This window comes from Thermothelomyces thermophilus, chromosome 5 (genome assembly GCF_000226095.1).
Source record: "Thermothelomyces thermophilus ATCC 42464 chromosome 5, complete sequence".
Classification (NCBI taxonomy): domain Eukaryota; kingdom Fungi; phylum Ascomycota; class Sordariomycetes; order Sordariales; family Chaetomiaceae; genus Thermothelomyces; species Thermothelomyces thermophilus.
Window position 1 is genome coordinate 4,088,293 of NC_016476.1, and position 25,760 is coordinate 4,114,052.

The following is a 25,760-nucleotide window of genomic DNA, read 5'->3' on the forward strand; positions in this document are numbered from 1 at the left end:
TGAAAGGTATTAAAAGTAGTAATTCTAATTAAGGTATTTACTAAACTATTAAGAAGAGTAGTACCTAAGGTTACCATCTTTAATTATACCTTCCTATTTCGGTAACTTCCTTAAAGATAACTTTTCTATCTAAGTAGCTAATTTAGGAAGCCTTCTTCCTTTCTTTTAAGTCTTCTTATAACTAGTAAGATTAAATATAAACTTGGTCTACTACTTTCACTCCTTTAGAGTATACCTAGTAAAGCTATTCCTAAACCTTCTAATAAGGGATACTCTATAATAATAGCATTCTAACCTCTAAAGTCAGAACTCCTAAAATAATAAAACAAACCTATACTAGACTACTAAAGAGTAGTAATATATAGATAGATATACCCTTACTAGCAAGCGTTAGTACTAAGGTAACTAGGGCTAGGATAGCTATAAAGCTCTTCTCTAGTGTCCGTATAATTCTGAAATCTCGTTTCTAAATTCTAAACAGTTCTAGCGTTGCTAATCCGCATTTTGGAGTTTCTATCCCTCTAAATAGACGTCAAACTCCTTTAAACTTATCGTCCTACGATTCCTACCATCTCTACTAGCAGTGTTATTACGTTAGGGCAAGAGTAGTTCCCTAGCCTACCGCTAGATATACCGATCTCTTAGCACCTATATTTGCCCTTCTTGCTTTCCTAACAGTTTTGCCGTACATGCCTCCGTATATATATCTTCACTCCTCTATCATAAACGTTACTATCCTACTACATTTAAAGTCTAGTAATCTAATTTAGACTTAAAGCTAAGCTCTTCCCTAATTAAGCCCCTAAAATATAAGCTAGTACTAACCCTCTAGGGTACCACTTAGTACCTCTAGAACTAAACCTCTGTCTGGTTAGATAGGGAGGAGCTTCGGCTTAAAAAGTCCAGGGCGTCTGAGTATTTATAGTTATAGTAGGCAAGTCTGACTATCTAGATAGTAATAACAATAGGGGCAAAGGCGGCAATAGTAATGTCCCTCTAGACAGACGTAAAAGAGTCTACTTATATAGAAAAAGATATCCTAACTTATAAAAGAAAGAAGAACTATATCCTACTACTCTAATCCATTAGAGTAAATAAGTGTTAAAACTATCTATTGTCCTTATCTATCTCTCTAGTACCCCTAGATAGGTAACCCCTATTTATGCCTATTATATATAATAAAGCTGTATAGAACCGGAAAAACAAAACTATACCTTATGTTCCTTTAGTTATATTAAGAACTTCTAGCCCTAGTCTAACGTTTAATTAAGATACTTAATAGTATGAATCTACCCATAAAGCTCTAGTTAGAAAGTATATAAGCGGTAGTATATTTATATATAATAAGCCTAAGCTATACTTACTTATTTAGAACTCTTAATAAAGTGTTCTATAGCTAGTTTAAATAGTATTTTCGTTAGTACGAACCTAGCTTGAGAATTACGTTAACTAGCGACTTATACCTAGACTAAAGTAGTATCTTTATATATAAATGCCAGGCATATATCCTCTATAAGGATAGGGAAGCTAAGTAGCATACAAAGGACTTCAAGGTACTACTATATAGGCTAATAAGGTATCTTATAGGATATTGCGTATCTAATATCTATCACGTTTAGATACCTAAGCTCGATAGGGTCATTATAACTTATAACGTTCGCTTTAATAAGAAGACTTTCTACCATCTAGGCGAAGAGCAGCCAATAGAGTCGTTACTAGCGGTAGCAAGCTAGGAAGTCAATTAATTCGATCTTAGCGAAGATTCCTAGGATACCGACTTTCTCTAGGAAGCGTTATAATAGACCTAGCAACTAGTGGAAGACTCTATTATAGTAGCTTAGCCACCTCTATTGTAAGAAAGTCCGGCAGTAGACTAACCTCTCTGACAAGGTCAAGACTTAAGGGTAAGGGAGCTCTCTAATACGTAGCCTATAAGTAAATAATTAGCTCTAGAGACTCTTATAGTAGAGATATAAGTAATAGACGAACTTACTAAATAGATAGAGAGCTTTAGAGGACTCTTAACCCCTGAATATATATTTAAGCCCTTAGTGACTTGCCCTATACTAGCTAGTAAAGGGGATATCTACTAGGAAGTAGGAGGGTTTGAATTAGGGCCTTCCTAGTCACTAGCTAGCTAACTAGACGCTAGGGAGAGCAGGGGAGCCGTCGAATCTAATAGAGGAATGCCTTCTATAGAAGAATCTAGCGCGCGTAACGAGTGGACAGAAGAGCTAGGAGCTAGGGACGGTACTACCGATATATCGTATCTAGCTAGGCTAGAAGAGTAGAGCGTTAAGCGAAGTCCGGATTAGCCAACGTATCCTCTAGAAGGTAGAAGCAAAGGAAAAGCTACTTAGTAACCTCCTATAAGGAAAGGCAGAGGCAGGAGGAGGATTTATAAGCCTAGGGACCCTATCTAGTTAAGCAAATGGCTATAAAATAAAGAGAGGGTCAATTACTATTACTCCTTTATCTATATAATAAAGGAACTCTAGCGATAGTTCTATAAGACTTATCTACCTAATTAATAGGAAGCTTACCTAGAGGACTTGAGTATAAGAACAATATATATAGTGTTCGCTACTACTATACGATAGAAAGATGCTATATGCCTTAGAGTAGCCCTAAATAAGCCGCGTTAGTATATTAACGATCTTACTTGTGTTTCTACTAACTAGCAAGACCTGTATAACTACCTATTAGAATAATAGTTCAAAGACGTAGCTCGCGAGGAGATATATAACTTAGAGAGTAGGGGAACGTAGAAGATCGTACCACACGAGCAGGCGAAAGTATAACCTATCCTACTAAAATAGATCTTTATATATAAGTTTAATAAGGACGGTTTCCTAGAGAAGTATAAGGCAAGGATCTATATATAAGGAGATCTATAAGATATTAGCTTAGTAGAAAGTATATACATAGCTACTCTAGTAGTATAGTCATTCTATATAATAATGGTAATCACTATATACTTTGACTTGGAAGTTAAGCAGTTCGATATAGCGTAAGTATTCCTTACCGCTAAACGACCGGAAGACGATCCCGTCGTCTACAAACCATTAGAAGGATTTAAGTAGCTAGGGAAATACGTAGAGTTATAAAGAGCTCTATACGGCTTAAGAGACTTGCTACTTTTATAGTATAAGGAGTTCCATAAAATGCTATCAGATCTAGGTATAAAGCTATCGGGCGAAGAGAAGTACCTCTTCTTAAGCTACGATAAATATATTATCCTAATCTTCTATATTAACGACTTCTTAGTCTTCTTCTATAAAAGCAATACTATAGTAGCCGAGTAGGTAATAGAAGGAATTAAAGCTTAATATAATGTCTATAAGTAGGGTAATATTAGTTAGTTCCTCGACATTACGGTAATTCGAGACTAACCTATACGTAAGATATAGTTAGTCTATAACTAATATATTAGAAAGGTAGCAAGAAGATATGGACTAGACGTACCTAGCGTGTATAAGCTAACTCCCTTAAGCTATAAAGAACTTAAGAAGTTCGAAGGGAGCGCTACTAGTATATAGATCAAAGAGTATTAGGAGCTTATTAGATCAATCCTATACCATATAGTTATACTACGTCTAGATATCGTATATACCTATTTAGTACTCTCTCGATACCTGACTAACCTAGGACTAGACCACTTATTAGAGGTATAGTAGGTAGTAAGATATCCATTTAGGAGCTCTTGCCTATTAATCTAATATAGAGGCAAGCGAGCGCTAGATAGTTCGACGCTTATAATCGCTAGGGACGTGTTATATATAGATAATCCAGATATATAGTATTCGTTATAGGGATATATCTTCTTCCTATTTAGAGGTCCTATTACGTAGAAGGCGTTATACTAGAATACTATTATAATGTTAAGCACTAAAGTAGAACTTCTAATGCTTTCTCTTATAGTAAGAGAGGCTATAGTACTTAAAAGGCTATTTACAGATATCGATCTTAAGCTTAGAGAACCCTAGAACATCTACTACGATAATTAGCAAATTATTTAATTAATAATAGCTAAGGACGAATATATTAATATTTGTCTATAGTATATAGATATCCATAATATATAGTTATACTAGGAAGTAGCAAAAGGAACGTTTAAAGCTATATATTTACTAACTAGTTAGATACTAACAGATAGGCTTACTAAACGACTTAGCTAATAAGCCTTCAAGTACTAGAAGGCTCTCTTTAATTTTTAAAATATAAGTTATAGGCTTATATAATTAGGGGGTAGAAAATAACTCGAATTCGTCAAATAAAATACCGCCTAATACTCCTTATCTACTACTATTAGCCATTACTAAGATTAATAGCCTTACTTTTACCTTTATCTTAGCTAGGTAACGACATAGCGCCTAACGCGTTATTAGACATACTAATGTAAGCATTACAAGCCTCCTTAATCTTGCCTAACTAGTGGAAGATATCATATATAAAGCAAGCGATCTTTGTAAAATGTACAGGTTTAGCCTTATTAAGCTTATACTTTTCTATATTATCTATACTAGTACGTTTTAAGTTATTCCAAAGAACTATATATAACTTCTTAAGATTCTATATATATCTATTAGCAATTTGCTTATATACTAGGGATTATAATATACTAGCCTTATAGCATCTATAGATAAGCGTATAATGTTTTATTTAACTACCTCAGGGAGGAAAGAGAGGAAAAATATAAGAGTTATACAGAGGAATACCTTTTAACTAATATATATATATATAACCTAGGTAAGGCCTGGTTAGGCTCTAGGTCAGGCCCTAACCAGGCCTTGGCTACGTATCCACTAGACGAGTTACAAACGAGCAACGAACGCTCCTTGGACCTATAGGGCGTACGTAAGTAAGGCAAGGTAGGTTTGCTCTAATACCTAGGTAAAGCCTAGGCATTATCTAGCCCGGGTGTAGCCTAGGCCTATAACATACTCCCCCCTTCTCTTTTCGCGGTTACTAGGCCAACCTGCTCTATATCCTACCCTTATATCGGTCCTATAAGCGGGTCTCGTACCTTCCTTCCTTTGTCATTATAATAATATAACCTGCGTATATAATGGTATGTCGAGCGTGAATAGGTAGCTATTCGAGTTCAGATGAAAGCTAAGCTCCTTCCCTTTGTCATTAGAACAATATAACCTATATATGTAGTAGTAAATTATACGTGTAATAAGCAATTTGCCTAGGTCCTATATACTCCCTTACCGCCTTCCTCCTAATGCCTATAAATACCCCCTCCTCTTCCCTTCTCTTTCTAATTCTCTCTCTTATAACTAACTCTCTTCCTCCTCTATACCTTCTAACTGCCTCTGCCTCTTATAACTACGCTTATTACCTATATCCTTATTATACCTTTACAGTTTTTTTTTTTTTAAATTAGTATCTATCTAGTATATTAATAGCTGCTAGTTTACTTAGTAATAGTAGTAGTAGTTATTACCTTAGTAATAATAAGAATAAAGAGTACTATATAAGTTTTTCCCTACTTATACTGATTTTTTTGGCCATTATATATATATATAAGGTATAGACTAACTTTTTATTTTATAGTATAAGAATACTAACCTTTCCCTTAGTAGGTATATTATTAAAGGTAACTCCTCTAATAAGGAATTTAAACTATAGCTTAAGAAGTAGTAATATTACCTACTATATATTAACTAACTTCTTAAAGGCAATAAGGTTAAGTATATCTAGGGTTAGAGTGCTTCCTATATAATGTACTATAAGAGCTATAGGAGCTATATTTAGGATCCATAGCTTTAGGCTAATAACCTCTACCTATATATAGGTATTAAGAAAATTATAAATTATTATAATACTAGTACTGCCTTTGCCTTCCTTACCTACTATAAGACTACTAACTAAGGCGCCTATTATACCGTCCTAATACCTAAGTTCTCTATACTAATATATTTGTTCTTTGTACTCTTCGAGGCTACCTAGTCTAACCACTTACCTAGCTAGGCTGCCTTCGCCCCTACCTAGGCTATAAGTTCTTGTCATTCTAGTAATAACTTTACCCTAATCGCTACTACCGTTACCTCTAATACCCCTACCTATTATAGTAATATTATCTAGCCTACTACTAGCCCTAACCTTACCCTATAAGCTACTAGGCAGCTTATACGCTATACCATAGTATAAAATAATAGTATACTATACCAGATATAGTATACAAATAAGAATATATCGACTTTAGTCAATACTAATACTACCCTTGTCGCCTATATTCTAAGCACCCTGTCGCCTACCTTCTATACCTGCTTAAGCGCCTTTACACGCCCCGCCCCCGTGCTAATCAACTTCGGCTGTTCCTACGCCTACCGCTCTTCCTCGCCCACCGAGCACGCGGCGTGCCTGGTCCGTGACCGCGACGACCCTACCCTTGCCACCATAACCATTATTTTAGAGGAAGAGGATAAAGAGAAAGAGGTTATAGAGTAAGCGTATTACGTACTAGTTAGTATATTTGTTTTATTTTTATAATTAGACTATCTCTATAGGTATATCCATAATATAGTCGTAACGCGTCTATAACGTGACTATAATATACCTACCGCTCGTTTGCCTTAGGTTCGCCTACCTATATGAAAAATTTATATCGTTTGCTTTTATACTCTCCCCTACCTCCCATTTATAATTAATCCATTATAATAATATACGTCTCCCTATTCCTACTTAAACGCGTTAAGTGCCTTAGTATTTTCTAGATTTTCTAATAGTTCCTAAGTTAAGGTATTATATCCCTTCTATTTTACTAGTATATCGTGTCAATTTCCTCTTCCCCTTACGTTCCTAGTTATAAGAATCGCTTCTACTTTATATTCCTTTTATAGTAGTCCCTCTTAGGGAAGTTCCAATACTAGGTCTGGTTAGAAATCTAATATACGTTATAAAGGTAGTAGGTTAGATATAGTACGTTTAATAAGGTCGATATAGAAGGTAAGGTAGAAGTTATAGGGAACATTTAAAGTCATTATTAGTAGTATTAATATCATAATCACTTTATACTTAGCATTAACCTAGTTAAATTTACGGCTAGGGCGGTTAGTCTTAATATTATATAAGGATAGCTATACTTTATCCCTTACTTTAAATCTCTTAGCTAGGCGTTAAGAGCGATTAGCGTTTTTTTGCTAGCATTACTATATATATATAATAGTAGCCTAGGTCTATTTGGTACCTTCTCTTAGGTAATGTAAGAAATTAGTAGCTCTTCCTTATAACGTTAAGGTAGAAGCGTTTAGCAAGTTAATAAACTATATTAGGCTTATATTATAACTATAAAGGAAGTAGCTCGCGCTTGTCCTAGTCACTATCAAGTTATAGTTATTAATCACAAGCTAGTATATAGGTAGATATTTAGGCTAGTCGTACTAGGCAAAGGAAACTATAATCTATAAGATAGTCTATACCTCCTAATTTATACGTTCTATACCTCTATCTATCTATAGATAATAGGCTATTAATAATAGCTACTTGATTCTAATAGTCTTATAGAGAGTAGTCTAAAACTAGCTAAGCTAGTCTAAACTACGATTAGTAATAATTTGTATCGGAAATCTGTAGAACTGCCACTATATATCCTAGAACCAGAGCACGTACGCCTCGGCTCCTATTAAGGATATAGCTTCAAGCTAGACATACTTTGACAGCCGGTCGGTAATTACTATAAGGTACTAGGGTAAATTCTTGTCTCGTATAGGGAGATCGACTATAAAATCGATAGAAATCTGTTTCTAGAAGCGGTTAGCGATAGGTAAGGGCTAGAGGAGTCCTTGTCACAGTTAACGTAAAACCTTAGCCCTTTAACACGTATAATAGTTCCTTGTAAAGCTCTTTATATCTAGGGATATAAAGTTCTAATAGTAGTCCTATTAGAGTATTTTAAATAACCTGTTTCTCCCTAGGTAGCCTAATATAGGGGAGTTATAAATACATTAAAGGATAGTAGTTATAAGTGGCTCTTATATAGGAAGCTAAAGTCTACCCTAGAACTAAAGGGTACCTTACGTATTAAGAGAGAATCTATAATCTAGGTTTACACTACGTTTACCTCCTTTGGAAATTTTCAGGCCCTATCTTAGATAGCCTAGAGCTAGTATATATAATGTTTATCCTTAATAACTCCCTTATCCTATAAGGCTATAAGCTATATATCTATGAAAATAGTACTCCCCTTTGGTAGGTAATATATTTTAGATAATGATAAAGTACGAGTTATATCTATCTAAATAGTAAAGAGGAGTTATACTATATACTATATATTCTTAAGGTAATCCTATTTATAGTAGGATAAGGTATTAGGGTAGGAAGCTTATAATCCTAGTCGATAATAAAGTTTAAAGTTAAAGAGGGAGAGTATTTTAGCCCATCGAGCTTGCTATTCGCTAAATAAACGAGGCTAAGAGAAGTATTTAAGGTTTTTATAGTCAGTTAGGATCTAAAAGGGGGTAGTGATACTATAAAGCTTGACTAACAAGGCTTTTAGATATAAGATAATTATGAGCAGTTTCTTATTATAGATTATATAGTTCTATTTGGCTAGGGACAGTTTTATGGAATAGTAGGCTATAAGATATAGGACCCTATTTTCTCCCTATTAGGATAAGCACCCTCTTAACGCCGTCCTAAAGTAGTCTGCCTTAAGTACTATCTCCTATTTAGGATCCTATTATACTAGGATAGGTTCTAATATAAAAGCTATCTTAAGAGCTTCAAAGGCCTCTTGTTCCTTAGTCCTCTATTAAAATGGGGTGTTCTTATAAGTTAACCGTATTAAGGGTACGGTTAACTCGGAGAAGTTAGGGATAAAGTCTTAGTAGAAGTTTACAAACTCTAGGAAACTCTATACTCCCTAAACCTTATATAATACCTCCTATTTACGGATAATGGCTAGCTTTTCAAGGTCTAGGTAAACCTAAGCCCTTACCTCCATAATATAGCTAAGATATTTAACTTCTTTTATAGTAAATATATACTTCTTAAGATCTAATACGAACCCTACTTTCTATAGCCTTTAGAGCATATCCCTTACCTACCTTATATAATCTTTCCAATTACCTAATATATAGATTAAGATATTATTAAGGTATATTATTATAAAGTCTTTAAGTATTAGGCCAAGAGTATTATTAATATATTATTAGAAAGTTATAGATATACCTATAAGTCTAAAGGGGTAGATAAGCTATTTAAAGAGGCTAAACTAGATCTAGAATACTATTAAATACTTATAGCCCTCTATAATCTAGATATAGTAAAAGGCCGCCTAGATATTAAGCTTTATAAACTACTTAGCTCTAGCTAGAGAGTAAAGCGTCTCCTTAATAAGTAGAAGGGGGTATCGATCTTACTTCATAATCTTATTTAGCGCCCGATAGTTAATATAGAACCTCTATTCTCTATCTGCTTTCTTTACTAAGAGGATAAAGGTAATAGCTAAAGAAGAGCTAGCTTAGATCTATCCCTTATCTAGTAAGTTAACGACTTGCTTTCGGACTTCTAATAAATGATCTTATAGTATATTATAGAGAGGCTCCTAAGGGAGTTCGGGAATCTTTCCGTCTAGGCCTTCCTTTAATTTGATATAATGGTTAGCCGTGCTATAATATAAGGGGAATCTACTAGCTTTCTTCTTATTAAAGAGGTCGGTAAAGTTACGAAGTTTGTCTAGTAAGGTAACCTCCAACTCTATATTAGGCTTAAGTTAGGTATCCCCTTTTCCTAGGCCGTCTCTATCAAATTAGCGTCTTAATTCTAGGATAGTTATTATCTTTTAGATATTAGTAACTAGGAAGGTATTGGAAGTCTTCTTTTTCTATACCTTCTATACTATACCTATAAAGACTATACTTATAATTTAGGAGATTCCTGTTTATCTAGGCTATAAAGAGATCTTATAGATAAGTAATCCTAGTTATATTCCGATCTTAAGAACGCCTATATATATATCTAGTATAATTTCCCAGTATTCTATCTATAGGAGGCCTGATATAATATTATATATAAGTCCTAGGACTATATGGAATATAGCCTAGCTCTCCTAGCTATCAATATCTATCGTAATATAGGCTATCTAAGTGATCTTCTAATCTAGTTATGGCTTAATTATAGTCCTAAAGGTATATATAGTAGGTAAACTAATCTACTTAATTCTAAGCTTTTAGTATATTCTCTTACTAATAGTACTATAGCTAGAATATCTATTATTTACTTAAGCATTTATAAAGCTAATAGAGTTAAGGAAGATTAGAATAAGAAAAGGAGGTCTATCCATTCTTTTACTAATCTCTATAAACTTGTCTTCTAGGTAGTTATAGTCTTCTAGCCCCCTTATAAGACTTTGCTTAAGGGCTACTCTTTTCCCTACTCCCTATCTTCTTTATTAGATAGGTCGTTGTCTTCCTTCTAATCCTTAGCCTCTAAAGCATTAATGTTAGTTCTTAACTAGTTTTACTATACTAGCCTTAAAGTAAGGGCGAAGTTATATTTAGTAATAAAGTAACCCTTCTACTTATACTAGATATATACTCTAGCTACCTATTAGGCTATATATACTTCTAGACTAACCTATTTCGCCTATAGGGCATTACCTTTACGTTTTCCTACCCTATCCTTATTAGGTCCCTTCCTCTATAGATTAATATATAACAAGTTAATTCTAGTTATTAGTATATCTCTATCCATATCCTTCTCTCTCCATAGTTTAGATACTACCTACCGCCTTCGTGTCTGCTAATACTTATTATTAAGCTAAAGAGCCTTAAGATCTATAGCAATCTTATAGTATTTCTCGACTATTATTATATAGTTATCCTAAGGAATTCCTTATCTAACCACCGTATATTTAAGTTTTAAAGAGAGGTATTATTATAATTTAATTAGGTATAGCTTATTACTCCAAAGGAGGCTACCTACCTTTAATAGCTTAGCCTTAAACTAAACAATAAAGGCAGCAAACGGTTTATCGTCCCTTTATTATAAGAATTCTAGTTCTAATAAGGCTACCGTCTTCTTATAAAGATTAGAGAAGATACTCTCGAGATATTAGAGGAACTAGGTCAGGTCATACCTAACTTTTAGGCCTATAGATTTATAGTAGGCTATAACTTGGGTCTATACCTAATATATAAGGTTTCCCTAGATAAAGACCTACTAGTTATAGTTAGAGCCGATAAAATCTCTGTCAGCTATAAGGATATATTCTATCATGCTCTTTTATATTATAAAGAGTTCCTTCTTATCGTCGAAAGGTTATCTGGTTAGGAGACGCTTCCGCTATGGCCGTTAAGCTTTAAGGGGTACCCTAGCCGACTTAGGGGTCGAGACAGGTTAGGTTTAGGATGCCTAGAGGGTGTCGATTATAGCGTTCTACTGTTCTACCGCTACTTAAAGGGAGTAGATAAGCTCCTATAATTCCGCTAAGCCTGAGGGCCTATATACTCCTAAATCTACCATGACTATATTATTAATAACTCCCTTAGAGAGTTACTACTAGTAAGGAAGGTGGTTAAAATATAATATACTAGCCTTATAGCATCTATAGATAAGCGTATAATGTTTCATTCGACTACCTTAGGGAGGAAAAAGAGGAAAAATACAAGAGTTATATAGAGGAGTGCCTTTTAACTAATATATACGTATATGACCTAGGTAGGGCCTAGTTAGGCTCTAGGTTAGGCCCTAACCGGGCCTTAGCCGTATATCTACTAGACGAGTTATAAACGAGTAACGAACGCTCCTTAGACCTATAGGGCGTACGTAAGTAAGGCAGGGTAGGTCTGCTCTAATGCCTAGGTAAAGCCTAGGCATTGTCTAGCCTAGGTATAGCCTAGGCCTATAATAGGGATAGAGGTTTAGAATCTAGGGACTTATAGAAGCCTTAGCTCTATCTAGTAAAGCCTTTATTAAATTATTTGCTAACCTAATATAAGAAGTAGGACTATTATTATAATTAGTATAAGTATTATAAGAGCTATTAGATGTATAGGTAATTAGTATATATTTCCTTATACTTATAGGAACTATAGGTATAATGGTAGTAGTAGGAGCTAGTACTAGAATAATTATAATATTCGTCAAAAGAACATCTTATTAGAGCTAACTATATATATATTCTATAGAGCACCTTATAAAGCTTGCTAGCTATAATATCACTATATTTAGTTAGCTCGAACGATCTTAATATGACTAGCAAAGCGTTAGAAAATTATAAAACCAGTAATAAACAGGAACACTTATAAGGTAAAAGCTTTAATACGCTTACGCTTTCAAGGTATTATAAGAGTAAGAGTTAACCTACTAGTAGTTACAGTGCTTACGGCAGGCACACCTAACAAGTCATCTATTAATTCGAATATAGGAGGTGTCATCCTATTATTACTACAAATAAAACTAGTAATACTATTGCTACTATAACTACGATAGCTATATTTAATCTATAGCTTTAAAGGAATCGCTCTACCATGCTTGACTCTTTCAGACTTCCGAATATAGAAGGCAGGCCCCTAAAGGAGCCATCAAGGTAAGAGCGACAAAGGATACAACACCAAGAACAGTATTACCACAAAGCGTAGTTAAACGACTACCATGTTTAACTAGGGGGTGTGTCAGAAGCTATAGAGCTTCTAAGAGTATTAGCCACATACGTGCTATAGTGTATAAGGCGTCGTTGCCAATACATTAGCCAGTTCCTTTGTCTATAAATATTAGTCGTTTTGTCTCCTTTATAGATAGTTTAACAAGGCACTCTTTCCTTTGTATAGCTACCTACTATAGACACTGCTTTTAACGCTCTAGGAAGCTTATCACTGCGTTCGGCAAATACTAATTACCTCATCCGCTAGATGTTACTGTCGATATTACTATAGAGCTGCACATGTGGGATAGGATACTAGAGCTTGGGAAGCTAAGAGGCAAACAAGACGCGACAGGGAGAGAAGAAACATGTAATGTGGTTGAAAACCGAATGATGCATTAGATCATCGAAAAGAGGACGGACGTTGTGTGTAAAAAGTTTTAGGGGTGAAAAATAGACTCCCAGAATAGATGCCCAGTAACAGGATTGAACTGTTGACCTTCGCATACCACATACAGGTTTACCGGTATTAGTACGACGCTCTAACCAGCTGAGCTAACCGGGCTTCTGTGCTGTTTCGAAAATAGTTCCACCTTTCATTTGCCACGGACTTGTGCAGGAACAGCTCCCGAGCATCGTGGACACATTCCTGCCGAGACTACCAGTCAATTGGAGTAAGTCGCTCTACCCATTCCTTCTCATGTCGATACTATCCTAATCCCAAATTACTTCTAAATTTTTGGTCGTTTTTGGTTTCGGTTGTTCTTTGGGCCGGGTGGAGCGCAGAAGGAGGGGGGGGTTCGGAAAGTATAGTACCTACCTATTAATTAGTGTCTCGGACCATTGGTAGCTATTAACTGCTTCGCTCTTCCACTTGGCAAAACTAACTGGTATGGCATAGCGTTATCCTCATCACAAGGAACCACCATTGGGCGAGATCACCTCCCTTCCAATGGGGAGAATCGGAGGGTGCTGGTCGGGTTTTAGGGGACGTTCCCCGGGGAGATAGAGGGGTAGTGTGACTTGAGCAGCTGTGCCGGGGTCTCTCACTTCTAGGATGATGATCCGTAGATGGCCCCGGAGCCCACCGGTCAGAGATGCAATCAGACTAACTAAAGGATGGCCTGCAATGGTATGAGGGACCGGCGATGCGTCATTGGATGGCCTGGAGGGCATGGTCCCTGTCACGGCGCAGTGTGAAGAGGCGGTCGTTGTGTGGTTGCAAGGTGTGCATCGGCGTTTCTTCGTGTATGTATGTATGTACCTCAATGATCCATCGCAGCGGTGTCTAATCTTTGGGAAAACATGACAGGTTAGATACGTCGTCATCCTGAGTTGCGTTAGTACTGTGTGCCGAAGAACCCCCGAGTATTGCCGAATTGGATGGACTTATGTAGCTGAGAAACCCGAACCCCAGGAGAGATCTGCGTCGTATGTCTTGTTTGTTTGCGCGATATGGGAGTCAGGGTGCTCGAGAAGATGTTCCAAGCTCTTTCTCAAGTAGTCTGAGACACATGTGAACTATGCATGTCTCTTGACCAGGTAGCCTTTTTTGGTACGTCTTGACAAGGTTACGGATAATTACTCACGGTTCGTTCATCAGAGTCCTGCGGGTGGATACGCAAGGCTTTGTTTAAACGGATGCAAGATCTTGTTCGGAGATAAGTGAGACGAGAAGATAAATAATTATATTAAAATATCTTAAAGAAATAACTAAGAATTAAAGAAGCCTATCCAAAGAACGTTACTGAGAAAGAACAGGCGTGGATAGCAGGAGGGAGATGCTCTAGACATGTGACAAATCTTGCGACTGATGTACTGATGTACGTGTCTCTATCTCAAGCCATGTAGGCCGTGTCATGAAAGGGTCGTTGGTGATTGTATGCGAGTCCAATGTCGTATTATAAGCACGATCTGTCAGGCGAATGGATCATCATGCTTAACCCATGACTCCTTGCCTGTCCAACAATGGCCATATGAGCCAACCATTAGTCTTCTTGGACATAACTAAACCTTGGCTGCTACGTCGCTTCCATGATCATTCAAGAGTGTTCAGCTAAGGAGTTCCGATGTTCCTCCGGCTTGATCATGTTACTACTCCGCAAGGACTATCCTGTTTGAAAAGCTAATGGGCTGGCCGGACCATCCCTATCATCCCAATCGCTCAGGCCGGTCTCTTGAAGCTGATTTTCCTGAGGGTCAGCGGAGCCATCTCCCGCGCAGGTTTCCCCTCACGGCAAGGGCACCAACTATCTTGTCTCACCCAGTGACGACAATGCAACAACACTCGGAACAGAGAACTTGCCAGCCCAGAAACCTGCAGTTGGTAGCTTTAGCAGGGGCGGGTTGCAGCATGTGGTACAGGGTTCGAGGCTAACTGCCAGCGCCGCGCCCGTCGGGTCATCTGCCGGGTCTGCCGATCGGGAACGGGTGGGTTCCCGAGGCGCCAGGAAAAAAAAGTACCGTGCCGTTCGGATGGCTGGGGCCCGCGGGGCCGGCCGAAGGCCGACAAAGGACAAACAGTCTCTATCATGGTGGCGTGTGACCCGGTGAGGGGTTCGGCTCCTTATGAACGGGCATTGGCTCCTTTTCCGGTCCCAAAAATATTGTTTGTCAAATCTAGGTGGGCTGTATGCAGGGGTGGTGTTCCCGGTGTGGTGGAATGCGTGGGAGGATATGTTGTGCAAGACGAAGCGATCGGGGCCGTCGAGGCGCAGCATTTTTTGGGGGATCGACGGTTCGTCCGTTTCCATGCCGCCGAAATGGCGTTGGCTAATCCGTTCATGCAGATGCCCGCAGGGGTCGGGCCTGTTGGTGATGCTCATGTGTCTGTGGGGTGTTGCTATGTTGGTTCCTCAAAAGAGCCTCCTCTACGTAGTAGTGCAGCGCCCAAGTGTTGTTGATGCTGGATACGAAAGCCCCCGTTGGTGGCGTAGAGAACTGCTAACGCAGTGTGACTATGTTCTCCCACAACCATTTGCTGAGTTGCCCTGTGGGGAACTCTGAGAGGGGAATAGTCGACGCACACCATGCATGGTCGCTAAGCAGCCATGGATTCTGCCCTTTGTTGGCTCTACCCGGCGGCATGCATAGCTGGACATACCCGATGAGCGTACGGATCAGGGGTGGGCTTGTGTTTGAACTGGGAGACGACCATTGACCCGGAACTTCCCATGCGGTGGGGGGGAAGCAAGCCAGCGAATACAAGCGGAAGAGGCGCGGGATGGAACAAGCCCAAGCATTGGCTGCAGGAGGAACAGTCGAGATACGTAAAGGAAATAACATGATGTTGGAACATAGGATTCGGCCACCATTGGGCTCGTGACTGTGGGTAAGGAGGAGACAGATATCCAGACTGGGATGACGGATAAGCAGGGGACCTGGTGCTAATTGTTCCGTCGGATCGAGTGGTTAGGCGACAAGAGTTGGTAGTCACCTATTCACCTCGAGCACTGCTTGTTGGTCTCGGAGCTTCCAAGCTAATTAGCTGAGAAGACGGGATTAGGAGGATATAAAGCTGAAGCCGCCTCTCCTTCTAATCCATGGGAGGCTCCTGTGAATCTTGACGGTTATGCACGAATCCTGCCTGTCTAAGCCCATATTACACTGGTTTGATCAAGTTATTCTCTCTAGGCAGCATAATTAATCCTCTTGTTTACCTGACACAATGACCATCTCCTCTGACCGGTCGGTATATGATGGTGCCGTTGCCAACGGCACCTCCTCGGTCAAAACCGACAGGACTTGTGGCACCGATGGAGCACCCAGATTCAGGAACATCGAACCCATCGCGGTCTGTGGGATCGGCCTCCGTCTCCCCGGAGGAGTACACAACGGCGACGAGTTCTGGCAGCTCTTGGCCGAGGGTCGAGATGCGCGGAGCAAGATACCGCCGACACGCTTTGCGATCGACGGCTTCGACGCCTCCCTATCGGGCCAGAAAGCCATCCACACGCGGCACGGCTACTTTATCGATGACGATCTCTCCCGCTTGGACACTTCGTTTTTCTCCATGTCCAAAAAGGAGATCGAGCGATGCGACCCCCAGCAGCGAATTCTCCTAGAGGTCGTCCGGGAATGCCTCGAGGATGCCGGCGAGGTTGACTACCGCGGACGGCCGATTGGGTGCTACGTCGGCACGTTTGGTCAGGACTGGTACGAAATGGCAACCAAGGACATGCACGGCATGGGGAACTACTCCTTGATGGGATCCGGCGACCTCGTCCTGGCCAACCGGGTGTCGTACGAGTTTGACCTACACGGCCCTAGGTACGTAATTACCCCTATTAATAAGTCACACATGGGTCGGGTTCCGGCACGTCAGTCTCGTCAAAGGAGCTGACATGTCTCTTCTAGCACGGTTATCAAAACGGGCTGTTCTGCCTCCCTCGTGGCTCTCCATGATGCCTGTCGGGCTCTACAATCCGGAGACGCCTCGGGCGCTATTGTGTGCGGTACCAGCCTCATCATGACCCCGACCACATCGACCATCTTCTTTGACGAGGGAATCCTGTCCCCGGACGGCTCCTGTAAGACGTTTGACGCGGCCGCCAACGGCTTTGCACGAGCCGAGGGCATCACGGCCGTGTATGTCAAGCGGCTAGAAGACGCCCTCCGAGATGGGAACCCCATCCGAGCCGTGATTCGGAATACCGGCTGCAACAGCGACGGTCGCAGCCAGGGGCTGACGTGTCCCAACGGGCAGGCCCAGGAAGCTCTGATGCGGAATGTCTATTGCCAGGCCAACCTGGATCCTTCCGAGACCGCATTTGTCGAGGTAATAATTAATGGATGATATAATATGCTCACAAAACCTTGCATGAGTCGCTATAATTTTGATGTTTTTTTTTTTTTTTTGGAATCGGGCAATTACTGATCACGATGTACTCCTCTAGTGTCACGGAACAGGCACTCCAACAGGCGACCCGATCGAGACACGGGCTGTTGGCAATGTCTTTGGCGATAAAGGCGTGTACATTGGCTCGGTCAAGCCCAACGTTGGCCACTCGGAAGGCTGCTCCGGACTCACGAGCCTGATCAAGGCGGTTCTGGCCCTGGAGAAGGGCACGATCCCGCCAAATATCAAGTTCCAGAAACCTAACCCAAAGAGTACGGTTGTCCCTTCTCGGTTTCTTCTCCCCTTTTTCCAACGCAGCGGCGCGGCTGACTCAAGGCTACCTAATACCTTACCTACTATACTCTCCAGTTCCCTTCTCCGAAAAGAAACTCACTGTGCCGCTTAAACCTACGGCATTTCCCAAGGACCGGGCCGAGCGAATCAGCATCAACTCATTTGGCATCGGCGGTTCCAATGCTCATGTAAGTTCACACGGCAGCAGACCCGAAAGCTGTAATTAATAATTGATGATGTTCGTGCTCATCTCGCGTCGCTAGGTAATTCTCGAGTCCTCATCGCAATACTTCGGCGGCACTCGTCTGAGCATTAACGGTTTAAACGGTGTGAACGGTGTGAACGGCACTAATAATTATCAAAATGGCACAGTGCCAACCCCTCGGCCTGAGCTGTTCCTCTTCTCGGCCAACTCACCCGCGTCTCTGGATCGACAGATTGCTTCCTTCCGGGAACACGCAGCCCGATATCCCAACCTCGCCAGGGACACCGCCTACACGCTGGCGGTCCATCGAGAGAAACTGCCGCATAGGGCGTTTGCCCTGGTGCAAGACGGCAAGGTGCTCCAAGTTTCACCCCAAGTCAAAGCGCCTCATTCTGCTCCGAGCGTCACCATGGTATTCAGCGGACAGGGTGCACAGTGGCCCCAGATGGGCCGGGAGCTGATCCTGACCGACCCGTCCTTCCGTCAGGACTTGATTCGTATGGATGAAGTCCTGCAGGGGCTGCGGATCCCCCCCAGGTGGTCGATCATCGGTATGTTGTTGAACCGGGCGGGGGTGCTGGCTCCCTGACGGTCCCGTTATCCCTTCTTCCCCGGACTACGTTACTTACCCCTGACGCAGAGGAGCTCCTCAAGCCCGATGAGACGAGCCAGGTCCACCGCGCGGAGCTCGCGCAGCCACTGACGACGGCGCTCCAGATCGCCCTCGTGCGCCAGTTCCAGCGCCTGGGAATCACGCCGGCCGCCGTCGTCGGCCACTCGAGCGGCGAGATCGCGGCCGCCTATGCGGCCGGCCACATCTCGCTCGAGTACGCCATCACGATTGCGTACTACCGCGGCTATGTCGCGTCGCGGGCCAGCGCGGCATCCTCTTCCATCGGCGCCATGGCCGCCGTGGGCCTCGGAGCGGCCGAGGTCTCGCGCTTCTTGCACGCCGGCGCCTGCGTGGCCTGCGAGAACAGCCCGTCGAGCACGACAATTTCCGGGGACTCCAAGGCGGTGCACAAGACCTTGGCGTCCGTCCTGGCCGAGTACCCGGACGTGTTGGCGCGGCCGTTGAAGGTCGACACGGCTTACCACTCTCGTTCGTGAACCCCCCCCCCCCTCTTATACGGAAAGGCGAAACTTTCTCGATTACAAGGCAGAGAAGAGAGACTGACGTGCTGGTGCTGGCAGACCACATGGCGGCGCTCGCGGCAGAGTACCTCAATTTGCTCCAAGGAGAGGAAAGCACGAACTCGTGCCACGGCGCCCCCGACGGGCCCGGCGCCCGCCTTTTCTTCTCCAGCGTGACGACCAGGACACTGACCCGCGAGGGGACCCCCCTTACGTCTCCCTACTACTGGGTCGTCAACCTCGTCTCGCCCGTGCGGTTCCGCGACGCCGTGCACAACCTCCTCCTCCACGACGACGACCATGACGACGACCACCAGCAGGCGACCGACGGCGGTTCGTCGAGCATGATCCTGCTCGAGGTCGGCCCGCACTCGGCGCTCGCCGGGCCGCTGCGGCAGATCTGCGAGGCCGCCGGCCGGCCCTGCAACTACACGGCCGCGCAGATCCGCGGCAAGAACTGCGTGGCCAGCCTCCTGTCCGCCCTGGGCGGCCTCTATCAGCAGGCCGTCGTCCCCGCCGACTGGAGACCGCTCTTCCCCCCCCAAGGGGGCAGCAGCAGCAGGGCCCTCGCCGGGCTGCCGACGTACCCGTGGGACCACAGCGCGGGGCCGTTCTGGTACGAGAGCCGGCTCTCGCGGGACTGGAGGGCCCGGCGCTTCCCCGACCACTGCCTCCTGGGGGTCCGGGTGGTCGAGTGCCCGGACACGGCGCCGCAGTGGCGCAACCTGCTGAGCCTGGAACAGGTCCCCTGGCTGGCCGACCACAAGGTCCGCCGCGACATCGTCTTCCCCCTCGCCGGCTACGCGGCCATGGCCGGCGAGGCGGTGCGCCAGGCGACCGGCTGCGAGACGGGCTACCGGCTGCGCCGCGTCGTCGCCCGCGCCGCCCTGGTGCTGATCGAGGCCGAGCCGGCCGAGATGGTGACGGCCCTGCGCCCGCGCCGGCTCACCGACACGGACGACTCGGCCTCCTGGTTCGAGTTCGCCATCGCCTCCTACACCGGTTCGAGCTGGGTCAAGCACTGCGAGGGACAGGTGGCGCCCCTCGACCGGGCCCCCCTGCGGAGGAGTGTTGTGATGAAGACGACGGCGCCAGAGGACGGATCGGGATCGGGATCGGGATCGGGATCGCTTCCTCGTCTGGTCAAGAGTAACCGGCTGTACGACGCCGTGGCCCGCGCCGGTCTCGTGTTCGGGCCCGAGTTCCGGCGCCTGACGGATATCTCCACGTCGGTGACGGACGGCGCGGCCCGGGCGAAGCTTATTACCGTGCCGAGCTCCGAGGCAGCAGCAGCTCATCCGTACCCCGGGCCGATGCACCCGGCGTCCATCGATGCCTGCATCCAGCTGCTCCTCGTCGCCAGCGTCCGCGGTCTGTGTCGGAACCTGCGCCGGCTCGTGGTCCCGACGCTCGTCGAGAACATCGAGGTCTCCCGCGGTGCGAGCAAGGACGATAATGGCAATGTTAATAATATGCACATCGAGGCATTCTGCCCGGCTCAGGGGCTGGGCTCCGCCGAAGTCGAGTGCGTGGTAGAGGATAACGACGACCAGGACCACGACCACGAGCGGGTATGCCTCCGCATGTCCGGCCTTCAAGTGACGCCCCTGGACGGGGACGGGGACGGCGACAGCGACAGAGACGGCGAGAATAATATGAGTCCGAACGACGGCCCCGTCGACGTCCACGCGGCCGCGCACCTCCACTGGCTGCCCGACTTTGACTTTGCGCCGCTCGACGACGGCCTCGTCAAGTCGCCGACGGCCAACGTGGCCGAGCGCGAGCTCAGGGAGACGCTCACGCTCCTCTGCATCCTCGAGTCGGCCGACCGACTGGCCAACCTCACCCCGGCTCAGCCGCACTACGTCAAGTACCGCGCCTGGCTCGACCGCCAGGTCGGCCTCGCGCGATCGGGCGACTACCCGCTCGTCCCGGACGCGCAGTCCATCGCCGCGCTGGATCCTCCCGCCCGCCGCGCGATGCTGGAATCCGTCTACGACCGGCTGCTCGCCCTGCCGGACCCGAGTAACAGCAAGGATGAGAACGGGAACAACAACAGCAACAGCAATAACAACAAGATGCACGCCGCGGCGGCGGCGGCGCGGGCGATCAAGCGGTTGAGCGATCACGCCGAGGCCGTCTTCACGGCGCCGGCCCCGGGCTCGGGCTCGGACGGGGGTGCGACCACCGACGCCGAGGGAGAAGGCGGGAGCAAGGACGCGCTGAACCTGCTGCTGGGCGACGGCCTGCTGACGGACATGTACGGGGCCGAGGGGGCCGGGGCGTTCGACTTTGGCGGCCTGGTGCGGCGGCTGGCGCACGCGCGGGCGGGCCGCCTCCGCGTGCTCGAGGTCGGCGCCGGCACGGGCGCGACCACGGCGTGCCTGCTGCGGCATCTCTTCGTCTTCGCCGGAGAGGACGGCGACGGCGACGGGGCCGGGCCGGGGCTCGGGGGCTTGCCCGTGTACGCCGAGTACGTCTTCACCGACATCTCGGCCGGCTTCTTCCCCAAGGCTCGCGAGCGGTTCCGGCACGCGCCCAACATGCGCTTCTGCGCGCTCGACATCTCGCGCGACCCGCTCCCTCAGGGGTTCGCGGCCGGGTCCTTCGACCTGGTCGTGGCGCCCAACGTGGTGCACGCGACCCCCTGCCTGCGCGAGACGCTGGCCCACCTCCGGACCCTGCTCCGGGACGACGGCGTGCTGATGATGATCGAGATGTCGACCGAAGCCAGGACGCCCGCCTTCATCTTTGGCAACTTACCCGGCTGGTGGCTCGGTGAGGAGGACGGGAGGGTCTGGGAGCCCTTCGCGTCGCCCGACCGCTGGGACGCCGAGCTCAAGGCGGCCGGTTTCAGGGGCGCCGAGGCCGTCGTGCCGGACGCCGAGCCGCCCTGGCAGATGGCCGTCGTCATGCTGGCCCGGCCCCGGACTGAGGAGGACGAGGAGGAGGAGGAGGAGAAGAAGAAGAAGAAGAACGGGGGAAGAAGAGTCACGCTTCTCTGTCAGGACCGGGCGAGCGGTCCGGCAACCTCTCTCCTGTCCGGTCTCGAGAAGGAAGGCTGGGAGGTGACTCCCTGCCGGCTGGGCCACGACCCCCTGCCGAGCGGACAAGACGTCATCTCCTGCGTCGACCTCGAGTCCCGCTTCTTCGACCACGACACGCTGACCGAGGAGGGCCTCTCGGCCTTCCAGGCGATGCTCCGCCAGGTCCAGAACGGGACCGACCGGATCCTCTGGCTCGCTCCCCCCTTCCAGGTCAAGTGCCGCGACCCGCGCGGGGCCCAGACGCTCGCCGTCATGCGGACCGTCCGCGCCGAGCTCAACCTGGCCCTCTTCACCCTCGAGCTCGACTACGAGCGCGAGACGGCCGAGGCGGCCGCCCGCCTCATATCCGACGTGTTCGTCAAGAAAGTGCAGCGCGCCCGGGACGACGACGTCCTCAACGCGGACCGCGAGTTCGTCATCGACAACGGCACCCTCCTCGTCGGCCGCTACCGGCCCTTCAGCCTCACCCGTGCCCAGGCCCTCCTCTCCCGCTCCTCCTCCTCCCTCTCCGACCCGGACCCGGACCCGGACCCCAACTCCAGAGTCACAGCCCCGGTGCGGCAGCCACCCGAGACGAGTGCCTCCGGCGCCGGCGCCGGCTGGGCCAAGACGCTCCGCATCCGCCAGCCGGGGGACCTCTCGACCCTGACCTGGACCGACACCCCGCTCCCGGCCACCCTGCCGCCGGACCACGTCGAGGTGCGCATCCACGCGGCCGGCCTCAACTTCCGCGACGTCCTCCAGGCGACCGGCTCCCTCCGCCTGCCATCGTCCACCGGCGCCTCCGGCCCGGAGCTCGGCCTCGAAGCCTCGGGCGTCATCACCCGCGTCAGCAACAGCAGCAGCAACAGCAGCAGCAGCCGCCAGCGGCTACAGCCGGGCGACCGGGTGGTGCTCCTCTCGCCGACGGGCACGCTGACCACGAGGCTGGTGGTGCCGTCGGCGCTGGTGGCGCGGGTGGGGACAACAACGATGACGACGACGACGCCGCTACCGCTGCCGCTGCCATCGCTGGATGCCGCGGCGGCGGCGCCCGTGTGCTACGCGACGGTGCTGCACGCGCTGCTGGACGCGGGCCGGCTGCGGCCGGGAATGTCGGTGCTGGTGCACTCGGCCTGCGGCGGCGTGGGACTGGCGGCGCTGGAGGTGTGCGCGCGGATCGGCGGAGGTGCCGCCGGTGGTGGTGCCGGAGGTGCAGGTGGTGCCGGCATCGAGGTGTACGCGACGGTGGGCAGCGAGGAGAAGGTGGAGTTCCTGCTGGGGCGGTACCCGGGACTCGTCGCCCGGGAGCGCGTGTTCAGCTCGCGCGACGCCCGCTTCCGCGACGGCGTCCTGCGCCTCACGCGCGGCCGCGGCGTCGACCTCGTCCTCAACTCCCTCTCGGGCGACCTGCTCCACGCCAGCTGGGAGTGCGTCGCCAAGTACGGCACCATGGTCGAGCTCGGGAAGCGGGACCTCGTCGGCGCCGGACGCCTCGACATGGCCCCCTTCCTCGAGAACAGGGCCTATGTCGGGGTCGACCTGTACGAGTACATGCGTGATCGGCCCGAGAGGGTGGGCGCGTGAGTTCCCTTTTTTTTTCTCTCTTCTTCCTTTCTTTCTTTCTTCTTTTTTCTTCTTTTTTCTTCTTTTTTCTTCTTTTTTCTTCTTTTTTCTTCTTTTTTCTTCTTTTTTCTTCTTTTTTCTTCTTTTTTCTTCTTTTTTCTTCTTTTTTCTTCTTTTTTCTTCTTTTTTCTTCTTTTTTCTTCTTTTTTCTTCTTTTTTCTTCTTTTTTCTTCTTTTTTCTTCTTTTTTCTTCTTTTTTCTTCTTTTTTCTTCTTTTTTCTTCTTTTTTCTTCTTTTTTCTTCTTTTTTCTTCTTTTTTCTTGCTAACGCCATATCGCCGGAATTCAGGCTGCTCACGCGCTACGTCGAAATGTACGAGCAAGGTCTGCTCCCGCTACCGGACCCCGTTGCCTACTTCGAGGCCGGCCAGGTCGAGCAGGCCTTCCGCCATCTTCAGAACGGGGCCCACATCGGAAAAGTGGTCGTCACCATGCCCGAAGACCCTTCCCGCCTCCCCTCACAACCCCCGGACCGGCCGATCCTGTTGGACCCAGACGCTACCTACCTCCTCGCCGGAGGTGCCGGAGGGCTCGGAGGCTCCGTGGCGAGCTGGCTGGTCGAACAGGGGGCCAGGCACCTGACCATTCTTTCCAGAAGCGCAGGCCTGAACTCGGAGAGTCGCGCTCTGTTCCGGGAACTCGAATCCATGGGCTGCTCCGTCACCGCGGTAGCGGGCAGCGTCGAGAACAAGGAGGACGTCGCCGCTGCCGTCTCCGGCTCCGGAAGGCCCGTTAGGGGGGTCTTTCAGCTGGCCACGACCATGCGTGTGAGTATTTATTACCCCCTCTCAATAGGGTCATATTTGTGTGAACGAACCTGTTGGATCGGTAAGCTGATTGACATTAATTACCTAATTTAATCACGCCTCCAGGACGGACCGCTCTTGAGCATGAACTGGTCCCAGTGGGATTCGACCATCGGCCCCAAGGTCCGCGGGACATGGAACCTGCATCACGCGCTCGCCGGTCAACCGCTCGACTTCTTCTGGATGGCCAGCTCGGTCGTCACGGTCGTCGACGAGCCGGGGCAGGCCAACTACTCGGCCGGCTGCATCTTCCTCGAGGCCTTCTGCCAGTACCGCCACTCCCTCGGCCTCCCCGCTACCGTGCTCAACATCTGCCCGCTCGAGGGCGTCGGCTACGTCGCCGAGAACTCCCAGGCCCGGCGGAACATGAAGGCACAGGGCCTCTGCCTGCTCGGAGAGTCCGAGTTCCTCGACTTTGTCCGCTTCAACCTGTCACGCGCAGGACGGAAGGGGGGTGCCGGCGGAGCCGACGGTCCCGCGACCGTCACGGGCTCCGATTGCTACGGTTGGAAGAACCCGGAGCAGGTCGTCATGGCCCTGCGCTCCGGCTCCGACCTGCCACTGGACCACCTCGACAACCGCACCAACTGGCGCCGCGACCGCCGCATGGGGCTGTACCACAACGTGAGGCGGCACGGCGACGACAGGCTGTCTTCTTCGTCCCGGTCGAAGACGGACCGGATCGTGCTCTTCCTCGACGCCGTCCTCAACGCCGACGCCGCCACGGCCGCCAACCTGCTCGGCAACCCCGACAACATCGCCTTCTTGGCTCGCGAGACTGGCAACAAGATCTACGAGCTGATGATGCGACCGGTGAGCGAAGACGAGGAGATCGACACCCGCCTGACGCTGGCCCAGATCGGGCTCGACTCGCTCATGGCCATCGAGCTGCGCCGGTGGCTGAGGGGAGTCTTTGGCATCGCCATCAGCGTCCTGGAGATCGTCGGCTCCGGCTCTTTGTATCAGCTCGGTGAGGTGATCGCGGCCAAGCTGTCTGAGAGATTGGCGAACAGGCAGTAATTAATAATTAAGGTGTCATTTCATTGAATTAATAACAAGCACATGAGAGATTAACAAACGCCTATGGAACTGTACATACAGATAGTGTCTGTGGGAGTCGGGACACTTATCCATGGCTAATATCACAATGCACAAGACTGAGAACAGCACTGGCGCTACCACATTCGTAACTGAATTGCAGCAACCTCTTTCGGGGGTGCTCTCAGCTTAGGTTTACC

General features: G+C 47.4%; 1 protein-coding gene and 1 non-coding gene across 2 annotated transcripts; one reads left to right on the top strand and one right to left on the bottom strand.

Moving 5' to 3' along the window:
* Positions 1–13,066: 13,066 nt before the first annotated feature.
* MYCTH_t146 lies at positions 13,067–13,160 on the bottom strand. The gene has a single exon. It is a non-coding gene; the product is annotated as a tRNA-Ile (tRNA).
* A 3,102-nt stretch (positions 13,161–16,262) lies between these two features.
* Positions 16,263–25,753, top strand: MYCTH_103096 (polyketide synthase; the record flags this gene model as incomplete). Its single annotated transcript, XM_003665589.1, has 11 exons — positions 16,263–16,282; positions 16,370–16,864; positions 16,952–17,372; positions 17,491–17,704; positions 17,802–17,914; positions 17,990–18,482; positions 18,572–19,033; positions 19,126–23,674; positions 24,006–24,483; positions 24,589–25,527; positions 25,628–25,753. The coding sequence occupies 11 exons, from the start codon at positions 16,263–16,265 to the stop codon at positions 25,751–25,753; spliced, it is 8,310 nt and encodes a 2,769-aa protein (XP_003665637.1).
* Between the last annotated feature and the right edge of the window lie 7 nt (positions 25,754–25,760).